General features: G+C 38.1%; 1 protein-coding gene across 1 annotated transcript in view; it reads right to left on the bottom strand.

Annotated features, from left to right (window-relative positions):
- LOC145661489 (uncharacterized) overlaps window positions 1–13,588 on the bottom strand; it is a 147,646-nt gene that overhangs the window by 97,418 nt on the left and 36,640 nt on the right. The window contains exons 8-9 of the mRNA XM_081726805.1: window positions 2,376–2,414; window positions 1,815–1,850 (exon numbers count right to left, since the gene is read on the bottom strand). Of these exons, the coding sequence (XP_081582931.1) occupies window positions 1,815–1,850; window positions 2,376–2,414 (75 nt within the window). The remainder of the gene's footprint in view (window positions 1–1,814; window positions 1,851–2,375; window positions 2,415–13,588) is intronic.

Genomic DNA, 13,588 nt, shown 5'->3' on the forward strand with positions numbered 1-13,588 from the left:
TTTCTGCTATGTTGATAGTACGTAATTTCTACGAGTACACCCCTTACTATGTTGGTAGTCTTTGTTGCAATGTGCTCATTGTCTGCTTTTTCTCTATGTTAAACTAGAGAACGAATACAACCCTAAAAATGGTCATAAAATGAAACGAGAACAACCCATAAACTGGGGTCGTGAAAGACCATGGCTGGACGGTTCAGGGTGTTCGTAGTCTTATGTAATTTCTGTTATGTTAAAATAAGTGTTGGAACGAATACATCCCTGCTATGATACGTAGTTTTATGTATTATCTGCTATGTTTGAATAGGGGTTGAAAATTAATTGTAAAATCAAACGAATGCATTCCTGCTATGTTACGTAGTCTTATGTATTATCTGCTATGGTAAAAAAAGGGGGTGGAAAAAGTGATCATAAAAGGGAACGTGTCCACCCCTTAAAATGTACTCATAAAAGAATATCTGCACTCCCATTTGTTCGTAGTCCCCATGTATTCTCTGCTATGGTAAAATAAGGAGTGAAAAAAGTGATCATAAAAGGGAAAGAGTACACCCATTAAAATGTACTCATAAAAGAGAACGAGTACATACCCTAAAAGTGCTCATAAAAGGGAACAAATACACCCTTAAAATTGAGGTCGTAAATGACCATGGCTGGACGGCTCAAGGTTCTCGATTTCCCATGGGCTCCTGGATTGAACTCTTATGTTCCAGATCGATTTATATGTATTATCTGCTATGTTCAAATGGGGGGTTGAAAAAGTGATCATAAAAGGAAACGAATACATCCCTGCCATGTTACGTAGTCTTATGTATTACCTGCTATGGTAAAAAAAGGGGTGGAAAAAGTGATCATAAAAGGGAACGACTCCACTCCTTAAAGTGTACTCATAAAAGATTATCTTGCTCTTCCATGTGTTCGTAGTCTCCATGTATTCTCCGCTATTGTAAGATAAGTGGTGGAAAAAGTGATCATAAAAAGGAACGAGTCCACCTGTTAAAATGTACTCGTAAAAGAGAACGAGTACACCTCCTAATAGTGCTCATAAAAGGGAACAAAACAACCATTAAAATGGAGGTCGTAAAAGACAGTGGGTGCATGGTTCGAGGCTTTCGATTTCCCATGGGCTCCTGGATTGTTCTTTTGTGTTCCAGATCGATCATTTTTCTGCTACTCGCTCGGCATTTGCCATTGATACTGTAGTGAGTAGGACTGCTCTACATACAAGTGAATATACGATGGATCTTGCAATGAAGATATTTAAAATGCCAACTGATTTACGTAAGCTTGGTGGATTTCGTGCTAAATTAACATACATAAATTAGCGAAAATAACACGAACTTTCTACCATCAGACTTAAATGACAAATTTATAAATTGTCTTTTCCTAGTAGTTTCTGCCTTCCAAGAGGCAGATCGCTCTAGTCATTTAGCACCATCAACCAGCGACGGATCTACGAGGTAAAATTTGGGGAGGGCAAAAATTTCCAGTCTATGATAGGTATATAATGAGTTAACACAACATGTATTAATTTCAGAATTATATATATATATATATATATATATATATATATATATATATATATATATATATATATATATAAGCTTCAATTATTTATGGCGTTCAAAAATTTGGTGGGGCGTGGGCGCCCGAACCCCAGGCTAAGTTTACCACTGCCATCAAAAAAGAAGTATCAGATATTTCTAATATTCGAATTGCTACCTTAGTATTACAATTGAATTTATATGATACGTTAAATAGATAACAATTCGTGTAAGAATTAAAGAAGTTCTATGTTACAAGAAGATTTATGAACTTACAATTCCTTCAAGAAAGCCTCTGCGTCCGGACACCACCTGGAGAATCGTATATAAACATTAACTTCAGAATAGGCATTTTACATACTACTTGTTCATTGTAAAGAATTAAGTGTAAGATTTTATAATTTAGATAAAAATTATTCTCATATTTTAGAAATATATAAAATAACATGCATTATACGTTTTTTTTTTTAATTTCAAGTTTATTTAAATTCAATTCTATTTCAAATTTGTATATCAAATTCCAGATGTAAATGCAACTAAGGCTTTAACCGTGAAATATCTTGTTATATATTAAGATTTGTTTTTGAGATAATTTATTTCCTTTTCTTTAAGTTGCATTTGTCATAATCATCTTGGCAGGGAAAGTCATAATTGCTTTTTGTTCTTAATCTAAATTTAAACTCTAAACAATAAAATTAAACTATAATATATATATATATATATATATATATATATTGAAGAATATATTTTTCCATGACGTTTTTCATTATTTTTCTGTTTAACATTTTCGTGTTATTGGAAAAATCTGGAATTCTTGGAATTTCGATAGATACTTACCAAATCACCACACTGAATCAGGAGACTTCTGAGATAATCCTAAAATGTAATAGTATAAAATCAACGTGTGTCATTTGTGAAATTTCAATTTTGCATTTTGTAATGTACATCAATATATAAATTGTGTATTAGATTGGTGAAGTGGCATCAGTTAAGTTGAACTTAATTTCAAATATTTTTTGTAGGAATTTAAATGTCAGTGGAAAACGAGTGGAAAACGAGTTGAATCATTACAATCATTTCTTAATAATTAGATAGTGTGACAAAATATTTCTTTTAATTTCCTTCCAATAATAATTTACTTCCTTCGTAAGTTTGTTATTATATTAATATCACAGTCATTACAGCACTGATTGTGCACGTATAATTGCCTCAAATAATTAATGCCGTACATATAGCATGATCATGCAAAGTCAGATCGTTTCCTTTCTAAATTCAGCCGCGGGTTTCAGCAAATCTTAAACATATTGTAAAACTTTGTGTAATTTCGTCTCATATAAGGAAGAGGTAGAGCAGTTAATAAAAAGAGTGTCCGGAATCGTCTCCCACTACCAGTTTTATTATAAAAATATGAGTATTTGTACAAAATACTATACAATTTGGTCTCTATTTAAAAGGGTGAGTAAAAGGTAGTCTTTGACCGTGTGGTCGCAGACAGGATCTCCAACAGAGCCCCGTAGCAGGCTAAGAGGAGTGGAGTTAAGGAACCAATGCTCCGTAGCAAGCAGAGGCAGGTTAAGTTGCCAACAGAGCCCCGTAGCAGGCTAAGCGGCTGAGGTTGGGATTCCCAGACAGAGCCCCGTAGCAGGCTAAGCCAGGAGATAGGATAGGCGTAGTCCCGTAGCAGACTAGAGGCCTGGGGTTAGGTTACTCCAAGAGTCCCGTAGCAGACTAGAGGAGGGTCACCAGAAAACTGGTGTCGAGTTGCCTTCGTCCATCTAATTTATAGGGTCCTTTTGGGTGGCGGTGGCGCTGCTGCTCCGATGTCGTCTTCTGCTCCGTGGGAGGGGCCAGAAGCCGTCGTCTGCATGTGATTACAGGTCCCTCTGGTGGAAGATCCTCTTGCCGAACCATGTGGTGTTGTTTGTAAACATTGAAGCGTGGAACTGCTTGTTTACGACATCACATAGGATATTACAATATAAACCAATTACAAATTCCCATTATTATCCGATTATAAATATCAAATTACCATTAAAGACTTTATCGCTCACAACTGATGGAACGAAATGAAGAGTAAACATACTGATATGTTCTGTATTCTTTTCTTAACGGAAACAATTAAAGCTAATTCAGCACATTCATTTTTTTCAATTACGTCAAAGTTTCTTATCGTGTTAGAGTTGAAGTCTCCTTGTGTGTTTTGTGATACCTCCAGTGAAAAAATTGAAATCGTAAAACATGTTACTGAGTATCTCGTCATGGTATCTTTGAACTTATATTTCCAAATTTGTAAACCATCGTTATATAATTATTATGATATTATTTTCATTCTACTGCGTATAATATACGTTATGTGTATCTACTATCAAATCACGATACGTTTTTCACACACACTGTACTTATAATTCACTAATCATAAGATTTTGTTTTGATAGGACAGTGTTAAAATTTAACTCATGTTCTATTAGCATTACGACTATTTGTATATAACAACTTCAATTTAAATTAGTTCCTAGGTATGCATTGCTGTTCAGTACCAAATTGTTTAAAAACTCTCATTTTATGTATCACTGATAAATAGCCAAACGTATATGAATATTGTTTAAATTGGGATAATATCATGTAACACTCTAAGAATGATGCATGCACAGTAATGATTGTTTGCAAGTTCCAAAACAACTATGAATAAGCTACATTTTCATTTGATTTTTAAAATGCTTGGAGAAACACTTTCCACTTTGTTTCCTACGAAGTATCGTAATGTTATATTTAACCCGAGCTTCTCTCTTAATTTTGTTACCTTTTACTTTATAAGGTAACTAATTAACAGTATGGCTTACAGAATCTAGAAGTTCAATGTATCATTCACAAATGCCTAACATTTATAATTTTACAAAGCTAGCTGGATCCAGTTCTGTTTTGTATTTCTATATCTGCAGGGTGCATCTGAATATTGTCACACCAACTATGTTTACGTTTACTAATGATCGTTCCTGATAGGATTTCTATTTACAATGTTGAAACTGTTACATTTTCTTTAATTCTGTGAACATGAAGTGGCCACCTGAGTCTATTACACTTGAATAAACTAAAAGCGGTGGGATCCCAATACTCGCTTCAGGGTTGTATTCTCACATACCTTCATCTGCGTCTTAGACTAAGAGTAAGCAATCTTGTTTGACAACTATACAACACAATAAGAACGATTTTCGTTTACTTATATTAGAAGCTTCAAATTTCAAGAGATAATTCTAGACGAAAAGCTTTTCAAAGTGAATTATAATATGAATTCCTACTTTTCTGTGACGGTTAATTTCGTCATGTATATTGTTTTGGTATCTTAATAATCATAACAGATGTTTGATAGTTGTATTTGAGGAAAGAGTTAATTGATACTTTGACACATCCGTAATTTGCAGTATTACGATCTCTCATATTTGATGTAGTTATTTCGTGCACATTACTCCCAAACCCAAGTCCATTTAAGCATTTGGTAAAACATTTGAATTATTCTGTTATTGGTTTATGTCAGTTTTACCAAATCACCATAAACCAGGTGTTTACGAACAGAACTGCGTGTATCCCTGGCTAGGCAACTAAGATTGTCAGGGAATGTGCGATAACTTTTAAAAAGATGATCCTACAAAGGAACATATTTATAATGCAATACGCATACTTGCGTCAGCACTCTTGTCCTTTAGTAACACTGAGAGGACTAAGTCATTTTGTCACCTATGTTCCAAATACGATGAGACATGATCATTTCAGGTTTCGTTAAAACGTGTATAATGCTTGTTAGATGGCCAGAAACGATCTTCATCTTTATCTCTGTAGAATAAAATGACGTCTTAAATGCCTTTGGAATTTTGCGCGACTCCATTTTATTTGCTATTTCTTTCTCTTAATTTTATGTTATTAATTTTCGTCAATTCTTTTCTAAAATTTTGATGTACACTTTGACAGTGAAGAGTAGGAATGTTAATGAAAGTTTTTTTTTTCTTTGCAGCTGCGTTGTGTTAATTACCTTAACTGAAATAGGTTGTGTTTTGAGGTTTGATTTGCAATGGATAAATTTATGTTGAAGACGGGTTAGAATCGAGAATTGTATAATGCAGAATTTAGTCATTCATAATAACAAAAACACAACTATAGGAAATATCCCTAATGCTATTAGAAATCCGGCTTTATCAGTTCTGTTGTTAGTAATCAAGAAATCCGTCCATGCGCAATTTCTCAGAAGTTGTTGATTTCACATAGGATTTTACCCAATATGTTGAAGCTACATTTAGAAGGTGTGCACACCTATTTATAAGGTAAGGACGGGAATAACTTTAGCGTAAAGCAACTGTAGTGAAAGAAAACTGAAGTGCATTTTCTTATCGGATGTCTCTTATAGTAAAGTCCTTCTATGATTGTAGAAATTAGCATGTACCGTGGGTCAATTTGAAAGGAAAAACAGTAGAACTGATGAATTTATTTTGTCAGTACAGTAATGATATAGTCTCGATGATGATTTCAAATCTACTGATATGCAACTAAAAGGTGTTCTTTCGTCTGAAAGCAAAATCGGTCGTCGAATAGGTGACGTTGATATAAATCAAAAAGAAAGTTGGAACGTAGTTGGAATAGATTCGCGATTCACTTCGATGAGGTAACTGATAATAACAACGATGTGAACTTCATCTGCTAATTGAAGTTTATAGCCGAAAGTCATAAATTCTTAGAAAACATTTTGTTTTGTGAGAAAATCGCACTGGGAAATAGAACAAGTGATTTCTTTGAAACTGTCGATAAGTTCATGGAATAAAGCAAAGTGAATCGTGGAAACGTATAAGAATATGCAGAAATGGTGCTCACTCCACGTTATGAAGTATTGCAAGATCTCATACGTAAGAAAGCCCTATTGCATGCTGGACGCACTGCAGTTTAACCAAGGAATCATTTACTTCCAAGATAATTAGTAGTGACTTAAATGACGTTCTGTAATTAATATTATTCGTTGTGAACTAGGTAAAAATTCGAACCAAAAAAGCTAGATTTTTTTATAGATGTGTGCTATTGTGGTAGCTTTGCATAGGTCCCAACCCCAATGTTTGCACCTCATGTTGTTTGTTCCGCAGCAACGTAATTTTCGGTGTTTGTGAACTGAAATAAGAACTGTACTTGTATAAGGTCAATGAAAATCATCCCGTTCATCAAATCTGCCTTTTTTTGGAAGATTTGTACCATTATGTCACTTTTAGAAACTGAGTGTTTTAATGTGACCCTACAAAGGAATGATACACCCACTTTGCAGTTGTGAGGCTTTAAAAGGACAGGGTTGCTTTGAAAGAAAACAATTTAAAATGGAACATTACAGGCTGCTTTTCTGCCATAAGCAAATTATTACAAAGAACCTGCGACGAGTTAAATGAAGAAATCAAATCAGTGTTAAAAGCAAACTTTAAAGCAAACTAAAATCACAACTGCGTCAGTATTCCATTCAATGACGATGATCCACAAAAATTGAACACAAGAGTGCACAAAGAGCTTTTGACCTTTCATTAGACAGCACATTAAAATCCAAGATTCTCATGGATAGTTGCTTTAATTTTGGAGCTCATTGAACAATTACTTTCCACATTAATTAAGAAATTCTTGCGGGAGATCCTTCCTTTTGCAAATTCTTATTTTCGGAACCAGATTTTCGGTCGCTCGATCTTTCAGGTCGATACAAATATCGATATCGACCATAACAGCTGTGACGTACCAAACGTCAGAACGGCTGCTTTTTGTATTCCTGTCCACGATCCTGGGACTTGCTTGTCAGATACTCGCTGAGCAACAGCTATCAGACTTATCTCAGCCAAGGGTTGCGACACGTTTAGACTGGGGCATTTCCTCGGCTAGACCACTATCTAAATGGGTGGTCCTCAACCTAGAACCTTATACAAATATTCGTTGTATCATCTTTGTGTTTTCACTAGCACTCTCTATGTCTTCCACAGGACGAACCTCTGTTAATGCAGACACTTCTGTTGTATCCACTAAGGTGGATAAAAGAAAAGAACGTCGTTCTAAACCAAGTCCTGAACGTTCACGATCTCCTCACTCTAAAGAGAACCCCCAGTCGCATTCACCACGAGCTAAACGACATCACACACTCAGTACACTAAACGACATCACAGATCTTCATCAACTACTTCTTGTCACTTCAACATGGATACAGACTTCCCATCACTACCTATTCCGCAAAATCGACCTCTAGTCACAAATCTACAGGCTCCAGCAACTACTTCATTCTTACTCACAAATTACGACCCAAAATATCAAGATCTTAAGCAGCTCTACCTTCGTCTTACCAAGTACGTTCCTCGCTCACAGATCACCCAAATCGTCTCGACCCGTCAGGGTATCATCATTAAGTCTCCTGATTCCAATCTGGCTTCTTCACTTCTTAACACCCACTAATATGCGGTCTTTGGCAGAAACGCAAATTTTTCTAAAATTGCTCCCTCTCGCACCAAACAACCACCACCATCTCGACGTTCACCAGCACTCTCTGTCGTTATTAGAGGAGTTCCCCCTGACTACACAGATGACGAGATTGCAGAGGAACTCAAACTCGATGGGCACTCTATTCTTAAATGCATCCGCATCAAAAACGCTTCTGGTAACACCTACATGGTCCGAGTGCTTACTAACTCCTCAACAACTATCGACAATCTTCTCTCGGACGGAGCCTATATTAATCGCAAAAGACACAGGGTTGAACCATCAAAATCACCGGCACTACTCCCTGTCAGATGCGAAACCTGTCAACGTACAACTCGCACCATACTTGTCAATGCCCGAACACACTTAAGTGCGGTTTCTGCTCCGGACCTCATAATACCAAAACCTGCACGAATATTCAGCAACCTCCGCTCTGTAGTACCTGCGGTTCTCATGAACATCCTACATACAGCTACAAATGCAAAGCCAGACCCACAACCGAACCATTCAAGCCAGAACTCGTTGTCCCTCTGCGTCCTCACGGGACTCAAGATACTACTGTTCCTCCGCCATCATCTGTATACCAACCGATCACTATTAATCAATTCCTGTCTTTCATTACTGTTACTCTTCAGAATATCCACCCTTTCCTTCGACATCACATGTTACACCAGGTTCAACAAACAGCTAAAGCCATTCTTAACGTCGACTTCCAAGCAACCTATTCTGGTCCAACTGTATATTTTCACTCTGGTGTGCTCCAGACAGCAGTGTAACCATTTTAGGTATCCCCACCAGAAACTCAAATTTTTCATTGCCTTCATCATGGAATTGAATTTTCTATTTTTGAATATTGTTTCCTTGTGCCAACACCAACCTCTCTTTGAACAACTGCTCAGAGAAGAACATGTTAGTACGTTTCTCCTCAACGAAACTTATCTGACTCCACGTCTCCATCCCCGCATCTCTGGCTATCAGATAGTTCGCCATGATAATGCACTCCCGGCACGCCGTGCAAATGGTGGGGTTGCCATTGGCTTTCCTCCCAGCATTCCTTTCCGACAACATATTTCTGCTGTTCCCAATCTCCCTGAGCATCTCATTCTCACTCTCTATTTCAGACATATATCTGTCACTGTCGCTACTCTCTATGTTCGCCCTGGCCATCCCATTCCGCACGATTTTTTTCACTTTATCTCTGCAAACTTCAGCTCTTTCATTATTATGGCCGATATCAACTTTCATAGCCGCTCAGCCCAACAACAACAGGCTTTTCGAACTTATATTAGAACTCATACTACTGGGTTTATTCATACTCTCCCGAAACCAACTCTCCCTGTCAGTAATACCACACCTGACGTGGTGATGACATCATCCAATCTCTCTCACCGCTGCACAATTTCGGTCTTAGATCATCTTGGAAGGGATCAACTTCTCATTAAACTGTCGCTGCTCCTGCAACGCTCTCCTGTAAATTATCAATATCTTCCCGCTCGCACCTCCCTCGTTTCGACAAGGCCGATTGGGTTAGTTACCGCTCCCACATTGATACGGCTCTTGAACCTGTTCCGCCCCCAACAACCGAAACTGAACTTTATACAACTCTTGACACTCTCACCGACACCATTCTTCTTGCATCTACGAAATACATACCTCAGTCTACCATTCATCCACACAAACCGCCCCTGCCGCCTCAATACCTTCCTTTAATCAGGCCTTCTAGACAACTCTATCGTGATTTCACCCGTACCGGCAATCCTGAATCCCTTAGGCTCCATCGTCAATACCAACGTAGTGTCCATAATTACCTAGTAGCTTATAAACGCCGAAATTGGATCAAAACTTGCAATTCTCTCTCTGATAACTCCCACCCCACCAAATTCTGGAAGCGTTTCCATCAACTTACCGGCAAATCCACACGTACTACCTATCCACTTCTAGATGATGCACTACCTTTTCCCGACGATACTGCTAAAGTCAACGCTTTTGCCACCTACCATCAGGATATATTCACTCCTTCTGCACCAGATCCAGTATTTCGCCGACATCCCACTGACACTTTAGATCTTTCGTCACCCGACTTTCAACCTCACCCCGATCATCCATTACCTCTCCACAATCCACTTACAGCTCCTATCACTGTTTCTGATATACAGCATACCATCTCCCGAAAGAAGAACACTGCTCCCGGCATAGACAAAATCACCTACCGCCACATCAAGGAAGGTCCCTATGCCTTGCTTTACCTTCTCTCTACCATTTTTACTTTCATTCTTCGCACTGGCTTCTATCCTCTACCCTGGAAAACTTCTACTACCTTAATGTTTCTCAAACCTGGCAAACCCCCACAATATGTCTCTTCATACCGCCCTATTCAACTCACCCTTGTGTTTAGCAAGATTCTCGAACGTATACTCGTCACTCGCCTTCACACCCATCTTTCAGCATATAATTTACTCCCTCTCCATCAAGCAGGTTTTCGTCCTTCCTTTAGCATCTCCGATCAACTCCTCCGCCTCACTACTTTTATTTTTATCAGTTTAACACATCCAAACCTTCCTGCCTCATCTTATTTGACCTCGAGAAAGCTTTTGAGAAAGTCTGGCATCTTGGCTCCTCTATAAACTTTTCTCCTTTCACCTGCCCTACTGTTATATTCGCCTCATCTATCAATTTCTCTCTTGCAGACTTAGCTATATATCAATTAATAATCACCTTTCCTATCCTATCTTCCTTCATTCCGGAGTCCCCCAAGGATCAGCCCTATCCCCTCTGCTCTACCTTTTATATGTCGCAGACTTTCACACACTTCCCCCGAACATTACCCTCTTTCAATATGCCGACGACACTGCCTTTTTAGCCACAGGAAATACGATGCAACGCATTAATTCTTCTCTCCAACCTGCCATAGATTCCTTTCTTTCTTGGTGTTACAAGTGGCGTCTTACCATCAATGCCGCCAAAACGCAGGAGATTATCTTCTTACCACCTGGAAAGCGCTCCCGTGTTCATCGCAATCCTACCAATCTCTATCTCCGTATATCCTATACTCCTGTCACCATCAGCAAAACAGTCACTTATTTAGGCATTACTTTCGACCAACATCTTAAATGGACTCCATACCTCAAGTACATCTGTACCAAGGCTTACTCACGCCTTAACCTTCTTCGCCGCCTTACAGGCACTACTTGGGATCTTTCTGCTTTCACACTTCTTAATACATACAAATCCTTCCTCCGACCAGTTCTTACATACGGCTTTACAGCTTGGATCGATGCTCCCTCTTCTTTCTATAAACGCCTCCAAATTCTAGAACGCCACGCACTCCGCCTTGCCTTTCGTGTCCGTCTTCCCAGCCCTACTCGATATCTGTATGTCCGTACTCCATTTTCACATATTCTCTACCACCTTGAAACGCTCCGCCTACGCTATATTTCTCAACGCTTCCAGAACCACCACCCCTTACTTTTTGACACCATGCACGCCGAGGCCACTTTCCCAAAACGAGAACTCCTTCGCCATACACCGTTGTCTCTGCTTTTCTCACTGTATCGTTATTCACTGCCACCTGACAGCATTGATCTTCCTCTCGTTGCCGATTTCATCACTCATCTCGATTCACCTTATATTTTCCCATCTACTGCACAGTAGTCCTACTGTCTCAACAGGCCTCCCACTGTCTTCATCACGATCCAGAGTAGCCCTGGATCAGAAGATAATCAGCATTTGTCGAACTAACCAATACCTTGTGTTGTGACGTCTTCTGCACTTCATCCTCATCTCATCATCACCTAATAGTATGATCATGGCTAAAGGCCATGATGTCCTGCAGCTCCTCCAGTCAATACCAGAGCTGAAAATTGATGCTTATCCCCTAATGTTATTATGATTTTGAAATAACTAAAGATTTCATAAATAAATTAAACCTCACTTAACCCATCTATCTTTCTCCTCACCCGAGATTTCCTTAATTCCTCATCCCCTAATAAAGGGTATGACCCTTTGGGCGGGGATAGTCGTGTGCGGCTAGCAAAACAAAAAAAAAATCGGTCATTGTGTTGATTAAATCCAAATATATATAAACAATAATAAATCACGAGAAACAGATGTGGAAAGCTATTTTGTAATATGTGCCGAGATATTTACATTATGTAACAGAAAAAGGCTCATATCTCACATTGACCTTTCTAGCAATGACGAGTGCAGATTTTATCATTTACAATCCCTCCCTGCTCGTAATTTTTCAATTTTAACATAACGATCTTACTTACCAATTATGTACAACAAATAATTACATTAAAATGTCCCTTTATTGTCTACCATGTGGATCAACTGTTGTAGTCAGATATTGATTAATAATGAGACAAATTCCACACTAGTGACAATCTTACCGTTAGGACCAGATTTATTTATAGTGTTGACGCATTTAGTTGGTTGATCTTCGAAATGCTTTCAAATTTTGGGTTTTGAGGGAAGCTTCAACTGCAAGAATATTGGAAACCACTGCCATAATCCAAAAATTTAAACACCTATTAGCTCTATTCTCTGGTAGCTAAATCTAATTTTCCTTAAGATGCGATTTTCAAACACAAATCAGATAATTTTTCATATTTATATCTGGAGTAAATGCGCAATTTCAGTGGAGGGTTACAATATCGACAAAAAACTAAATTTCACCTCCCCTTGTTTCTAATTAGAGACAAGATGTAGAGCGAGTGTTCATTTTGGCCTAAAATAAGTCTCACTGCTGCAAAAAAGTAAAAAGTTGTAAATTTGCAACCACTTATTGTATTTGTACGAAATTTTTAGTGGACTTGTAAGAAAGTCTGAAATTTGGTTTCCAAGCATGGTTCAACGACAAATCTCCAGCTGAGCATCATTCACGTCCAAACATTGATGAAGTCTTTTCGGGAAACCAAGAACGCCATTTTCTTCCGAACGATATTGTGTGGCGTTGTTATTGGCACCCGCAGCTAAAAGGTTCTGCGTTTCAACGATTTCATTGGACTTCGCAACACGCTTTCCTGTAGGGACTGAATCACATCAACACTGGTTGTTGGCCTTCCTCTACGAGGCAGGTTCAAGACACTTCCGATATCTAGAAACTTATCCTACCATATCTTGATATTTGAACCTGTAGGTGGTTGTTTCTCATATTTTTGTGGGAATTTTCTTCTCAGCAAAATACTAGATTTTAACTAAAAAAACACACCACATAATACGCTGTTTCTTGAGTAGACGCCATCTTTTTCATGTAACTTGCGGTTATGACGTCAACGTTTATATCCGTTCATTGTTGCAAACAAAAGCTTTAACATTTCTACTTAACATTATAAACAAAATTTAAAAAATGCAAATAGTACTTTCAAAGTTACAGCTTTTTTGCAGGTCTTTTGGAAGACTCTGTACGTTTAAACAGTTTTTCAAGGGATTTTTATTGAATTAAATACTTTCACTCTAGGATCAGCCAATATGCTAAGATGTCATTTTGGCCTGAAGTATACAGCAGTTAAACAGTGAATTATTGGGCAAAGATACTTTCAGAGGATGTCCAATAGTTAGAGCCCGTAAGCTTC

The sequence above is a fragment of the Thermobia domestica genome, chromosome 10 (assembly GCF_964235325.1).
Source record: "Thermobia domestica chromosome 10, izTheDome1.hap1.1, whole genome shotgun sequence".
Lineage (NCBI taxonomy): Eukaryota > Metazoa > Arthropoda > Insecta > Zygentoma > Lepismatidae > Thermobia > Thermobia domestica.